The sequence below is a fragment of the Zasmidium cellare genome (assembly GCF_010093935.1).
Source record: "Zasmidium cellare ATCC 36951 unplaced genomic scaffold M409scaffold_8, whole genome shotgun sequence".
In the NCBI taxonomy this organism is placed as follows: domain Eukaryota; kingdom Fungi; phylum Ascomycota; class Dothideomycetes; order Mycosphaerellales; family Mycosphaerellaceae; genus Zasmidium; species Zasmidium cellare.
The window spans coordinates 455413-469625 of record NW_022986952.1 but is presented as its reverse complement, the minus strand read 5'-3'; the positions used below and the strand labels follow the sequence as shown (position 1 = coordinate 469625).

At 54.7% G+C, this 14213-nt stretch overlaps 6 protein-coding genes across 6 annotated transcripts; 1 reads left to right on the top strand and 5 right to left on the bottom strand.

The window, feature by feature from the left end:
* Positions 1-676: 676 nt before the first annotated feature.
* M409DRAFT_64469 (uncharacterized protein) lies at positions 677-1246 on the top strand (the record flags this gene model as incomplete). Its single annotated transcript, XM_033816098.1, has 2 exons — positions 677-1160; positions 1227-1246. 2 exons carry the CDS (start codon positions 677-679, stop codon positions 1244-1246), a joined length of 504 nt encoding a protein of 167 aa, XP_033671000.1.
* A 372-nt stretch (positions 1247-1618) lies between these two features.
* M409DRAFT_19716 (uncharacterized protein) lies at positions 1619-3484 on the bottom strand (the record flags this gene model as incomplete). Its single annotated transcript, XM_033805060.1, has 6 exons — positions 1619-1962; positions 2010-2639; positions 2687-2955; positions 3010-3128; positions 3232-3296; positions 3349-3484. 6 exons carry the CDS (start codon positions 3482-3484, stop codon positions 1619-1621), a joined length of 1563 nt encoding a protein of 520 aa, XP_033670999.1.
* A 1091-nt stretch (positions 3485-4575) lies between these two features.
* M409DRAFT_19715 (uncharacterized protein) lies at positions 4576-5989 on the bottom strand (the record flags this gene model as incomplete). Its single annotated transcript, XM_033805059.1, has 4 exons — positions 4576-4617; positions 4672-5551; positions 5613-5717; positions 5766-5989. 4 exons carry the CDS (start codon positions 5987-5989, stop codon positions 4576-4578), a joined length of 1251 nt encoding a protein of 416 aa, XP_033670998.1.
* Positions 5990-8127: 2138 nt separating this feature from the next.
* Positions 8128-9138, bottom strand: M409DRAFT_51868 (uncharacterized protein; the record flags this gene model as incomplete). Its single annotated transcript, XM_033811925.1, has 5 exons — positions 8128-8244; positions 8297-8367; positions 8420-8661; positions 8719-9025; positions 9078-9138. 5 exons carry the CDS (start codon positions 9136-9138, stop codon positions 8128-8130), a joined length of 798 nt encoding a protein of 265 aa, XP_033670997.1.
* Positions 9139-10677: 1539 nt separating this feature from the next.
* Positions 10678-11881, bottom strand: M409DRAFT_19713 (uncharacterized protein; the record flags this gene model as incomplete). Its single annotated transcript, XM_033805058.1, has 3 exons — positions 10678-11460; positions 11516-11673; positions 11728-11881. 3 exons carry the CDS (start codon positions 11879-11881, stop codon positions 10678-10680), a joined length of 1095 nt encoding a protein of 364 aa, XP_033670996.1.
* A 326-nt stretch (positions 11882-12207) lies between these two features.
* Positions 12208-13896, bottom strand: M409DRAFT_64466 (uncharacterized protein; the record flags this gene model as incomplete). The annotated part of the gene is made up of 4 exons (XM_033816097.1): positions 12208-12912; positions 12990-13287; positions 13337-13775; positions 13833-13896. The coding sequence occupies 4 exons, from the start codon at positions 13894-13896 to the stop codon at positions 12208-12210; spliced, it is 1506 nt and encodes a 501-aa protein (XP_033670995.1).
* Between the last annotated feature and the right edge of the window lie 317 nt (positions 13897-14213).

Below are 14213 nucleotides of genomic sequence, written 5' to 3'. Positions count from 1 at the left end.
TCGCTATAGGAGCTCGCAAAATTACCACGGTGGGATGGTCAGAGACGACTTCACTCGCTGCCGCGAGCCTCCCGGCCCCACCGCTCCGAACTCAGAGGAACCAGATCGCGGCGGACTATGGTGGGGAGAAAGGCGGTGACAACAGCCATTCCACGCCAGTGTATGCACCCTGAAACTATGTACCTGCTCCCAGAAATTCCATAAGAAGGCCCCTGGCTGCTGGCGGTTGGCCTGAAGCTGCTCTTGGTTCATCCCTGGTCTTCAAAAACACCTCCGTACAAGCTCCATCTACCATTACCTCTCCAAGAAAAGCACCGCCCAAGATGTCTCCAACACAGCTCGAGCCCGTCAAGCTCATCAGCCTTGAGGGTGAGTCTCCGAATGCTCTATCCTCCTCCTGCTTGATGCTCTCTTTCAAGCGGTGGAAAAGTTGCAGTGATGAAGATCTTTTGCGGATTTATACGACGCAATGCAATTGCGATTGATTACAACACATCGTACTTGAAGACCTCCTGATTCCCTGTTGAGGGTTGTGTGTGTGTTCCCTGCTTCTGCAACCCTCAATGGCTAGCAATTCCCTCAACAGCACCAGCACAAAGCAGCTCGCGTGACAGCGAGCCTCAAGTTCTCGCAGCATAGCTAACGCCACTCCCCACCTCCAGAAATGCAAGGCTGCATGGCCGCCGTCTACGAATGGGCCGACAGCTACGACAGCAAAGACTGGGACCGCCTCTCCAAATGCATCGCCCCAACCCTCCGCATCGACTACCGCAGCTTCCTCAACAAGCTCTGGGAAGCCATGCCCGCCGACGAGTTCATCAAGATGGCCTCGGACCCGCACGTCCTCGGCGACCCAACCCTCAAGACCCAGCACTTCATCGGCGGCACCAAGTGGGAAAAAGTCAGCGACGACGAAATCATCGGCTACCACCAGCTGCGCGTGCCCCACCAAAAGTACACCGACGCCACCATGACCAAGGTCGCCGTCAAGGGCCACGCGCACAGCTTCAACCTGCACTGGTACAAGAAGGTCAACGGCGTGTGGAAGTTTGCGGGCCTGAACCCGGACATCAGATGGTTCGAGTACGACTTCGACAAGGTCTTTGCGAGCGGCCGTGACAACTTTGGCGCCGAGGCCGAGACGGCCGCCCAGGCTTCCGGTGCGTTGTTGAACTTCAAAGATTTCGACGACCCGCTCCTGATGCAGGCTAACGCGATTGTTCAAGGCATTCCTCCGAGCGCTTAGACTCGTTCTCCCGCGTCGCCGGCCTGCACTTGCTTTAGGGGTTCTTTGATGCGTTGAGGGTGTAAACGGGAATGCAAGAGTGGCAGGAGTTTATATGAGTTCAACGACAGGACATGGGATTGTGTATTGCAGAGTTTCGTTGTACAAGCTTTGCTGTTACAGAGTAGTATCGCAGCCAAAAGAGTTCTCTACACAGCGCTGTACAGCCCTTCTTCGTCCCTTGCATGAGCCATTTCACGTCAATCGATCAGTCCAATAGCAGTATGCAGTGCGTTGTGTGTTCCATGCTTCTTCATGATCCGTCAGGTCCAGCCGTCACACGCCGGCGCAGCTGAAAAGTGATGAGTTAGCAATGCTTGGATAAAGATACTTTCAAGGGTCCAGCACCATTGACTCCTCATCAGGTTGCACGTTCTCCTTTTCAGCTTGCGCCGATGCTCTGCTTACCTTACGCGCTGGCTTCGACGTGTCCTTGTCGACCTTCTCGGGTGAGCCCTCATTGACACTGGTAGTCTTCGTCTCAGAACGGGTCCGCTTCCTGCCCGAGCTGTGGGCCGGGCTTGACGACGTGACAGAGTCGTTCTTGACTGGAGATGAAGACGATGGATGCGTGACAGAGGCAAGGGGGTCTGCCGATGCCGGATTGAGGACGTTGGAGAAGAAGTCGCGGTTGTGGTTGTCAATCGTTCCCTCCTTCCGGCTTCGCACTCCTTGAGCTAGATGGTGTCAGCTTACTTCACGTCTGGAAAGAGTATTGCCATACCTGGTGGGTTGTGGACGACGCGGCCTTCGGTGTCTTCGGAAGTGCAGACTGGGTACGACTCGCAGTCAGGATGCATGCTGATATCAGAGCCATTCGCCAGACGTCGATCGACGGCGCCGGCCGCTTCGTTGCCAGTAGCTTGGGCTGCCGCGATGACATGCTGAGGCAATGGGGGAGGAGGCATGCTGTGGTCGACAGCCTTTGGGGTACCGATCGCGCTCAGTATCTTCTCGAGCTGGTCGCTTGGGATGCGCAGCTGGACGTGATCTTGAAGGGTGGAGTTGCTGGGGCAGGCCGGGGATCTGGCAGCGGCGGCAGCAACAGCGACAGGCAATGGCAGCGAAGAAACAGGGATGGTCGAGTATGCGGAAGAAGATCGACTGCTGTTGGCGTAGGTGTTGGGTGGAACAAGGCCTGGTGCGTAGTTGAAGGAGGAGGGAGGAAGTGGGCCGCCAAAGTAGGATGGGGAGGACTGCATGCTGTTCATGCTGCTAGCGCTCATGTTGCGCTGGTGCGTAGCGCGGCTGGCAAAGGCTGGCCCCTGACCAAATACAAGACCACCGTCAGACTTGATGGGGTTCTTGAAGATCGCCGTGTTTGGCCAAGCGATGGCAGCGCGCTGGAGGACGTCTGTAAAGTGTCAGATACGATCATGTATAACGAGACATCATACATACCCAGTGGGGCTGGTTGAAAGTTGAACGTGGCGTGGTTCATCAGCTTGACGAACACCTGCTTGCCCTGCTCAAGCTTGACATAGCCCTCAGAGATCTCGACCTTGATGCGACCCTTGAAGTCGTTGGCATCCCAGTGGTGCTGAGACATGACCGACTTGTAGAATTTCGGAAAGCGCAGTGGCTGCATGTTTCCTTCGGTGTCGGTTGGAAACAAGTTGGCCGCAGGAATGACCTTGGGCCAGTGGACGTTCTCCGGGTAGTGCTCGATGCTATCAACTCATCAATACTCTGGCATGAAGCACGACGAAAGACACTGAACTCACCACGCATCGAAGCCATCGACCATGATCTTGACCTGCCACAACTGAGTTGGCGCACCAGCTTGAGTTCCTTCGAGGCTGGAGTAGAAGAAGGGCTTTGGAGTCCAGGAGTGGACGGAGACCTGTGGATGTTAGTAGCTTGAAGGGGTGCAGCAATGTCAATTGGCATACCTGGAGGCTGTTAGTACATAATGCGCGCAAGTATATAGATCACGATTGACTTACCTGGAACGGCAAACCCTCATCGATGCTTGGAGTGAAGCACGTAATCAGAGGAGCGATGCAGTGGGCTACATTCATCATCAGCGCATTGCATCTCTTCCCTCTCCGACATCTACTCACCGCCCGTGAGATCGCTAGTCGCAAGCGACGCATCCTCAAGCGCATAGCACTGCGTCTTGAACTCCTTCAGCGGAATATGGCCACTCTCCGTGTGTTGTCCGTTGAACAGGAGGACATCCCAGTCTTCGTAGCGCATGGTCGCGGTGTTGTTGCTTGCTATCGACTTCGGACGGCAAGCGATGCGAAAGTTGTTGGCGAACAATGGTGCGTGGTCGGGGGAGTGGAAGAAGTCGATCGGAGAGACGAACGAGGTTGTCCGGGATTAGATCGACCTGGCAATCGCGTGTTCAGAATCAGGAAGGCACGACGACTGGTGACGCGCACGCCATTGCCATTCGGAACAAAAAGATCGCCCCGCGCCTGCTCACTTTGTTCGATCGAGGAAAGAGCAAACCCCGAAGAAAGTGGCCGTGGAAGGCACGTCCAGCTTCAACTTTCACATGCTTGGCTTGGCAACCACCAGCAAGACAGCCGCATGTTCCAGGTGCTCCAGGCAAGTCTTCGGCGCAAAACGAATGTAAACCAATTCGAATGTTTGAAGTATCTTCATAGAGTTATGTGAATACGTCGAGAGCACTGCAAAGTGGTCAGCCCAAGTACACAAGAAGTCACAACCATTCGAAGAAGCAGAATCACAAACACAAAAGGACAAAAAAGACACTAGAACATTCCAAATCTGAGAAATCATCATTTTCTGGTAGCTGCCTTGCCTCTGCAAAATCAGAAGCATGAAAGACTTCCCCGGTGAGGCCCCTCGTGAAAGAAGACCAAAACCAGCTATCTAAAAACAGCCACCCCTCTTCCGCGCGCCATCGCTGCAAGGCCAATCTGTTGTACAGCAAAGCAACTTCCCAAACTTGGCCGCAGTCTATGCAGAAAAGAAGGGGTTGCTCCGTGAGTGTCGAGGGGTGAAAAGGGTTGATCGGGTGGTGGTCGGTGGGGTGTGGTAATGGTGTCGAGGGTGGTGTAGTTATGATGATCGGGTTGTTGAAGGTGTTGTAGCAAGTCGTTTCTTCTGATTGTCGAATAGCAGCATCAAGGAAGGAAATGTGTAAATGAAACTTTTCTGTAATCCCAGCAGTCTGACCGCCCCGTTGCCCGTATGCATTCATGCCATGAGAGAGATCGTTCGTGCTGTTTGAGTCGTTCTCGTGGGTAGTCGTAAGAAAACGCGATTCGAGCATGCAGATAGTAAAAGGCAGATCGTGAACCTTTGACCAACTCCCGCTAAAGTGCAATCTCACTCAAGGCATCAAGGACGAAAATGCGCTTACTGTGATGAAGTTAGTCCAAGTTCTTCCTCAAGTGTAGCTGATTTCTTACCTTCATGGGTGCAAAGTTGCCGTATGGGTGCTGCGGAGGCATGCCCATCGACGGATACACAGGTGGTGGAGGCGCAGGACGATATGGAGTGCCGGCTGGGCCGGAGTTGTTCTGCGAACGACCCCAGCTCAACCGCACACGAGAGTTTCCGATCGGGTAGCCTTGCATCTGGTTGATGGCCATCTCGGCAGCATGGCGCTGGACGAACTGCACGAAACCGCATCCCTTGCCTGGAGGAATCTTGACGTAGGTGATCTCGCCGAAGCCCTGGAAGAACGAGCGCAGCTCATCCTCGGTGACATATCCAGAGAGACCGCCGACGAAGACCGTGGTGTTGTTGGGATCGGTGAACTGGTTCATGGGTTGAGGTGCGCCGTAGAAGCCCATGGGTGGAGCACCCATCGAGTAGACGCCCATGTTGGGGTTGCCAGGCATTCCACCCATTCCAGGACCGCCGCCACCGCTCTTGTTCTTAGGAGTTGCGGTGGAGATGCGCATGGGTCGGTTGCCGCAGTAGACGCCCTGCATCTCGTGCAGTGCCTTTTGCTGATCGCCTTCGTCGGCGAACCGCACGAAACCGTAGCCACGAGACATGCCGCTGATGGGATCGGACATGATCTTTGCCGACTTGCATGATGTGTACTTGCCTTGGAAGAGCGACATGAGGACGTATTCGTTGACTTCTGGGCCGAGATCGCCGACGAAGATCGAGTACTCCGGACCCCTGTCATCGCGGCTGCGATCCGCTAGACCACCACCGGAAGCCCAGTTGAGCTTGAATTGACGGTTCGAATTCGGAATGACCTGGCCATTGAGCTGCAGCGCACGAGAAGCCTGCTCCGGGTTCTCAAAGTCGACGAAGCAGTAGCCGGCATTGCTTCTAGGCCTTTCAGTCAGTATTGTGCATGCGCCGCTAGGAATGGACATAAATGCGCGCATACCCCGAGAACTTGTCCCTAATCATCTTGACGTTCACTTGATAGCCCATGCCGAACCAGACACTGCGCACGAAGTTCTCGTCGATCCATGGCTCCAGCTCACCCATCCTGTGCAATGTCAGCATGTGCGCTTCACTGACACGTGACTGTGCTTACCATAGGGTTGTCTTCTGTTCTTGACCTGGCTGGAGAGCCTGCTGAGCAGCACCTGGTGCGCCCTGTGGTGCGCCTGGGAACTGGCCTTGCTGCTGACTTGGATCCATCTGCTGTCCCAATGCCGTCGGCTGCTGAGGTGCGCCTGGTGCTGCACCGAAACCTCCTTGCTCTTCGCCGCCTTGCTGCGGTGGCTGCGCACCACCCTCGAAGTTCGGAAAGCTCATAGCTGCGGTTGTCGTCGAGTCGTGGGCGAAATGGATGGATTGGTCGCGTGTGTGCTTACGTAACGGAGTTTGCTCGTCTGCGAAGCTGTAAGCCGATGCGCAAAGTGAGTCGAAGTGACGCAGCAAACCAGGCGCCCATGGTTGCGACTGACTTGAAAGACAATAAGTATGCTCGACCGGCCGTGGCTCGTGAAGAGTAGGAAATGAGGCTGCGCGCTGGCCGCGAAGTCTCGTGATTGCCGCAAAGGATTCCGCGGATATGTGGTGTGCAGAAGAACTGCTGGTCGCTTGCCGTGCCAAAGACGCCGCTCGCTGAAATGAAGTCGCAGTCGCAGTCGCAGAATGAGCGTCCTGGGGAGCAGATTGTTTGGCCGAAAGATTCTAAATCTGCAGAGAAGTGAGCCGGGGCGCTGGCGATGAGGTGCAGCGAGCAGTCCGAAAGGTGGGAAGGAAGGCAGCAAGGCGCTTCGAAAGGCGGGAGGGTTCCGTGTAATCGCGAGAGGGACTCGGGGTGGTGCGAGCACAGTAAGGACTGCTTCAGCGGCGACGAGGTGTGTCGCGCCAGGCGAGCAGTGTGCGTCGACGTGAGAGAGGGAGGGTAGTGTAGTGATCAGGTGACTGGCAGCGCTGCTCCGCGCAATTGATGTGCGCGATCCAGCGATGGGTGCAGGGATTGATTTGGGCAGCGGCTCAGAGCCTCAGCTCTCGGCCCAGCCGGGGCAGGACAGGGCGACTTACCAGTGGTGTCGGTAGTATCGCAACGCAGAGGATCAGAGGTGCAGCACCGAAGGTATCAAAGCACGAACACCCGCTTGCCTGGAAGTACGCCGGAAGGAGAGATGATTCGGTTGCAGAAGGGACGGAGAGACAGGACGACGAGCTGGACGTCGAGGTAAGACTGAGAGGGACGGCAAAGGCGAAGCGGGCACTGGGCAGTGGGGTCTACGGCTCTACCGTCCGTTCATAGAAAACTCAAAATTGCTGCAAGCCTTCCTGAAAACCCCGTCTGCCCTCTCCCAGCTTCGTCACGGCATGGCGCTCTGGGCAGTAAAGGGGCTGTTTCCGCCGTCGCCCACCTGTTCTCGCCGAACACCGCTCACGGCAGCAGCACCAGCGACGCCTTCGTGGGTCGTGACTCGGAGTCGACAGCCTTCGCGAGAGACGTTGGGCTACCTCCTAGCGCTGACACGACTTACAACCACCACCACCACCATTATCTATATGGTCCGGGGGGAGGACGAGCCTCTTCCGGCCAATACAGCTATTGCAGTATTATAACCCGCCCCTGAGATACCTATATCAAGCACGCTCCCATTCTCCCTTCCCTCACCATGCCTTGCGTGGCCAGACTCGCTCTCGTCGTTGACCAGTAATCCGGATCACAGCCTCCCTCGGAGAGACGTTGTATTGTACCATGGAGATCACGAAAGCACGCACATAGCAGAGGGGATTGACAAATGCCGAGTCATTCATGACACTGGTCTTACTGTCATCGTAGCAGCGTGAGGTAGTTGGGTAGCAACATTACTGGGGAGTCAGAGAGGCCGTGGGGGTTGGTTTCATCTGAAGAGCCGCATGCCACGAGTACCGGGTTGCAGGTATTTTCCATCGTCAATCTCGATAGTATCGTCTTCATCGTTGCAATTCATTCCTTCAAATACATTTGGGGAGAATAATCGCGCTTGGACGTTGGGAGACGTGCCTGGGGCAGCAACGTCCACATTCGATCAATCCCACTCCTTGATCTTTCCGTGCCTGATCGCAAATGAGGTATACTTGCGCCGAGCAGTCGGTAGACCGAGCATGTCCAAGCAGCACAGCCGCAAAGCTGTGTTTCAGGAATGCTGTGGCAAAGCCGTCACGTCACGATCCCAAAGCCAAGTGAAACGCATGAGAGGAAGTCAAAGGTATCAGTCTTCTGAATTTGTTCATTTCAGGCTTGTTTTTGGGGTTTTCAGAGTCAGGATCGAGGTCTGTAGGCATAAAGGGTAGCTACCGTGATGCAAGATAATCCGTCTCGCACCCTCCAACCTCTACGTCCAAGAAAAGAGAATGCTCCGCCAGCTCCGAGCAACCACGCTGCTCCACCCGCTCTCAACGAACGACCGTCGATGTATGTGAGAAACTGCAGAGAACAACTACTGGGCAGGCTTGGCCTCCTCACCAGCAGGCGCATCGCTGGTGTCCTTGCTCTCGGCCTCGCCAGCGGCGGCTGGCTCTCCAGATGGCTCGGCCTCAGAGGACGTCCAGAGGGTCTGTGAAGATGTCAGCAATTGTCTCATATATATTGCGTGCTGCTGAACTTACCAGGTTGTCGCGGAGAAGCTGCATGATGAGGGTGGAGTCCTTGTAGCTCTCCTCGGACAGGGTGTCGAGCTCTGCGAAAAGTTAGCATTCATCACGAATCCAAGATGGCAAATTTGAACATACCAGCAATGGCCTCATCGAACGAGGTCTTGGCCATTTGGCAGGCCTTGTCTGGGGAGTTGAGGATCTCGTAGTAGAACACGGAGAAGTTCAGGGCCAGGCCGAGACGGATTGGGTGAGTTGGGGCAAGGTCGGTGCCAGCGACCTCGGTGGCGGCATGGTACGCTTCGAGGGACTTGTCGGCGGACTGCTTGCGCTTGTCGCCCATGGCGAACTCGGCGAGGTAGCGGTGGTAGTCACCCTTCCTGCGTCACAACCCTTATCAGTACTGCAAACGGCCGTCTGTTTGTATATTGACTCACATCTTGTGGTAGAAGACCTTCGACTCGCCGCTCTGAGCAGATGGGATCAAGTGCTTGTCCAAGACCTCAAGGATGTCCTCGCAGATCTTTGCGAGCTCGGCCTCGATCTTCTGGCGGTACTCCTTGATGAGGGTGACCTGCTGCTCGTTGCCCTTGCTCTCCTCCTTTTGCTCGATGGACGTGACGATGCGCCAGGAAGCACGACGAGCGCCGATGACGTTCTTGTAGGCGACGGAGAGCAGATTTCGCTCCTCCACGGACAGCTCCTGGTCGGCCGAGGCGACAGCCTTCATGTTCTCAACCATTTCTGGGAAGCGGTCAGCGCGAGCTCTGGAAGGATCGGCAGCGTGCAAACATACCCTCATAGCGCTCAGCCTGCTCAGCAAGCTTCGCGAGGTAGACAGAATCTTCGTAGCCCATTGTGACGAGGAGGATCGGTCAGTGTCTGTGTTGAGGTGTTAGCTGAGTCGGTAAAGTCGTCGCGTTGCAAGGACGAAAATTGCGGCGACAGGGCTGCCGCGCCGCACACAGGCAGTATCAGGCCGATTTGTTGATTGTGCAGTCGCGTTGGGCAGTTGTCAATGGTGGTTTACTGGGCGACTGCTGTGTTGCCCTCTCTCTCGATGCCAGCAGCTGCAGATTGTTGACCGCCGCGCAGGCAGGCGTAGTCGGCCGCGCAAATGCCACGTGCCTATGTTGCCATGCTCTTCGACAAGGACATTGAGTCCACTGGTCTGTCGGCCGCGGTCGATCTCCGCAGCGATGCGTGTTACAAGGCCCAGGTATCTGGACCAGAGCGCATTTGCGACGGCGTAGTGGTGGAAGCATGCTCGCGGTGGAGCCGCTCGAGGCGCAACCAAGGAGGAGCCAGGGACGATGCGACTTACCAAACTGGTGTATTGGTTTCTGAATGAAACGAGTGCCGGCAACGCTGGACGGATTCGGATGGAGTTGGGAGGTGCGGTACGTGGGGAGAATATCAGAACGAGGTGCTGGCTGTGAAGTGCAAGGGTCTGTGGAGGAGTTCGATAGATGTCATCAGCCATCGCCCATCTCCTGCCCATGGGCTTCTCACGTGACTCAGCGTCCGTGCTGCTGCGCTACACGTCTCAATTGCTAGGCTGTCCATCATTCTATTTTAACAGACACAGATGTTCATCATCGCACAATGCCTACTAGTACTGTGTATCCTTGCCAGCTACATTCTGCCAACCTTCCACATGTCCCTATCTGCTCATTTTTCACAGCCACGAAGGACCTGTGTCTCCTAATTTCAAGAGCCGACCAATCAACTTCACGTTACGCAGCTGTACGCGGCATGGATGGTTCACACGAATCCACTGCCTTCCTTATCCACGCGTTGCCATAGCACAGTCTGACCAAAGAGACTCAACAAGACACAACACGACCGGTGTTCTGCTCAAAGTGGAAGATTCATCCCCATTACTCCCAGTCCGTCAAAGCAGCTTAGAGTGCGATGAACAGCACGATCGCTCGTGAAAAGTCGGGGAGATGGCAGTTCTGGCAGTTTCATACGTTCCACTTTGACCGGAACGAGGAGGGTAGCCTTGTCGCGTGAAGCCATTCTGAAGAGCCCCGACTTCGTGACGTACATGTCGGCGATGTACTCGACCAGAGCAAGGAGGATTTTGAAGATCCGGTCTTGGGTTCGGCTATCTCCCTCTCTCCAGACAACAGTGACTTTCCGAGCGCACGACGAGAGTGATCGGCGTGAGACAAGAACAGGACGAGGAGAGAAAGTGCAGTTCATGGTTGATCCTTCATTCCGTGACAACCACGGGCCGTAGCATTATCAACTACGTGAAATGCTCTGCTTGTGTTTGCTGAAAGCTACATGTACATGACAACTGATCAGAGCCTCACAACAATGATGAAGCGACAGACGTCCGTAATGGACCATGAGAGAACGCTTTCAGTCCAAGCAGCAGGACTCCTCCTTCACTCCTCATCTTCTTCAGCAACATCCGCCAAATGTTGTCTCCAGAGCGACGCCATATCAACCTCCGCATCGCCAAGCTGGGTATCGAGACCATCCAAGTGAAGAGTGTTCAGATCATCCGTTCTACCCTCCAACTCGAAAGCTCTGAAGGTCAACTTCGGCTGACATGTAGCGAGCGACTCTCTCCGGGACCCAATCAAGCTATCGATGAACAGGTTCCGCTCGGCCTCTGTCTTCGTACCCAGAATCTCAATCTTTTCCAACGACTCTTCGAATCTGCATCGTGCAAGGCCCTCCGCGGCACGCGCCACAGCCCTGCAGCACCCTTGCCTGCAATAACAGTTGGTCACATCAATCTGGAGAAAGCGAAGAGCTGACGGCGGCGACCATGACAAGCTCCCCGTAGCATGGAGGAGAATCTGGGACCAGGCGAAGGAAACGTTCGCGCTCAGAATGTCGTGTGCGTACTCCATTCGCTGTTGCAATGTCAATGCGGCCCAAGTGGCATTGGGTACATTGAGCAAAAAGGTTGCCGGTTGCCGCAGGCTGTTGGCCCAGGTGAGCGGATTCGAAGACGGGGCCGAAAGCCCACGCATGTCAAAAGAGACGCTGATGGAGGTCATGTGCTTTGCTGAGAATAGGGAAAATGCCTGCCCTGCACCATCTGTCCACGGCTGTTCGAGAAGCAGACGGCACCTGGGCTCATCATTGACGACGATGTGATTCTCCCTGAAGAAGACTTCCAAGGCTTCCGCGCGCACGAGGCGATTGACCAGGAAAAGCTGCGACTGTATCAATATCCCACTCTGGAGAGAAAAACCAACGCATCGCACTGACCTGCCATTCAGGCTCAAAGAACTCTTCCATGTCTTTATATCGGCGGTCATGCGTCGGCCGAGGTTTCAAGAAATACTTCCCAGGAGCCACGCAAAGTCCCCATATCATGACCCTGATCTTAGCAGGCAGTCTCTCGAGCAAGCGGGAGGGCCTCGACACTGGTCTGGTCAGCAAGCTCTCATCGTCAAGCGCTCATCAGGTACGAGACTCACAATAGCGAAGACGGTCGACCTCGTCTCGCAGGCCATGGTTGTTTTCTGTGAGTTGCTGCTCACGCGCTTGGCTTTCTGAGAGCTGCTTCTGTAGCTGATAGATTCGGTAAGTCTGGTATCCGAACAGTTGGTGGAGGAAGTAGGTGTTGTCCATGTTTGTGAGTAATGGTATCTGACGATTGTTTGCATGTGCCGTTTGCGACGATGTGGGAATGCAGCTTGATCGAATGCATGTGTTTGCAGGTGATGTCCTCGAGCAAGTGTGAGGTACCGACGAGCGAGAGTTGGCAAGGGCAGCCACGAATTGGGATGTGAAGGGGGCGATTTCCATCGCCGGCATCTGTCAGGATCGATTGTCATTGCATCTTTGGGTATACAACTCCGGCGCACTGTGCTTCGCTAACCTCATTTATGACCATACAAGAATCAGCTTGTCATATGATGTCTCTCCCACAGACCTTTCGCCTGAGGTCACGAGCATCACTTCCCTCTCCTCCCTTTCACGAAGCCCACCAAATTCTCGATCACCCCTTCTAGAGCTTCCTTCTCCTTGAGAGCATCGTCTTTTCTTTGCAACCAGTACTCAAGCACTGTACTTGCTTTCTTATTGAGAATCTCCAGGGTGAAGACGTGGTCTTTGAGCTCATCATCAGTGAAGCCTTTGACAGCCTCTTCTGTGGTCCTGCAGATGAGCATGGCTGAATTCGCATCGAAGTCGGGTGGAGCTGGCGGGCCTTTGAAAGTCCCTTGCCGTTTGGGTCGTTTGGGTGCTCCTGTCTTCGAATCTATCGAAGTCGAGGAGTCGTTTGCATCGCCTTGTTTTATGCGATCAAGGGCGTTCGTTGATGCTCGAGGTGATGTGAGATTGATGTTTGGTAGCACGAGACGCTTTTGTTTGGATGGAGGTAGAATCTCGTCGAGGTCCACGGGTACTCCAAGAGATACCAGGAACAGTCGTCGAATCTTGCTTCGTGTCCAGTTCGGCGGCTGCATAGGCGGCGGTTGTACTAGTTGTTGCCAGAGGGAGAGTGATCGGTCAGAAAGAAAGGGTGAACTGTTGGACATGTCCAAGGGTGGTATTGACGAGGGCGGAGGTGTTGAGTCTGGGAAGATGGCATCAAGATATGATGTGGTGAGGTCTTGCAGTTCTGCTGCAGACAAATCCAGCTTGAGATCTAGAGGAGGCTGCAAGGGAAAGTCAGCTTGTTCAACATCTCCAGGATAGTATTTGTACGAGACGCTGATTCCGTGAGACTACTTACAAGGCCGGCAAGGACGCTTATACTGGGAGCTGTGGGTGTAGGTTCTGATTCAAGGGCTGCTGGAGTGGGAGTTGCCTCGTCGAAATCACCAAAGTCATCATCACCACCACCCTCAGCAAACTCGTCAAAGTCGTCTCCAAAGTCGTCGTCATCATCTGCATCGTTTGATGACTCTTCTTGAGGTGGAGGTTCGTCTTTCGACTTGCCCTCCCACATTGACCGAAACCAAGCTTGTCTGTCCTCTGGATCTTGCTCTACGTCCGACCCTCCCGTCGAAGACTCTCCGTGACCTTGTCCGCTGCATGTTGTCAGTATCTGCTTGTCCGGCTGCCATGCAAAGCACTCACCTACCATCTATCGCCTCAGGTGGAGCTTTCCTGACCTCATCGGGCTTTGCGTCCATCATCCTCTGCTGGTGTGCCAATGTACCTTCGACCTCTCCGTAATGTTGCTTGTCGCCTACCCGTTCCACAACAGTGCGTGGAACCGGCGAACCCCCAGGTGTTTGTGGTCGACTGTCGGCTGACAAGTGGGAAGCAGAGCGGCTCCTACTTGCTGTTGCGCTCCTAGAACGTTTGCCTTCTGGTACGATCTCAATCTCGTCTGGTACGGCGTCCCTCATGCGCATTTCATATGCAGGTGTGCCAGGAACCTCGCCATGCGCCGCCGAGTCGTCAACGCGTTCAACTCTTGTGATAGGGATGGGAGAACCGGGGTTCTCTGCGCTCAAGCGGTTGGGATTGGGGGTGCCTTCTGATGCCGAGGAGAAATGATCATCGGATGATTCTGAGCACATGGACGTCAGCATTGGCTCGGCCAGGAGCGCGCAAGCTCTAGACATACCAGAGACGACATCTTGCCCTTGTACGTCCTGGGTGTTAATCCGCGGAGGAGGAGGACCTGACATTGTGACTGGGCTATCGTCTGCGATATGAGATGCTTCAGTTGTATAAGAAAGGAATTGGGAACCGCAATCAACCGTGATGACTAGCGAGCATTTGGAAGCTCATCGAGGCGCAGTCGTCCAAGGGAGACGTGAGATCCAGGCGGCTAGAACGACAGGGTAAAGGAGTTCCTGCCTGAGGCATTAACAAAATCAAGCCCGTGCGTCCCTGCCACGTACCACACTTGTCTACTCGATACTCTATATTTCCCCAACGAAACCACCACTGGCTTCATCAAACACCTTCAAGCAAGCCTACGCTGAAAATTCTAGATCTCGTT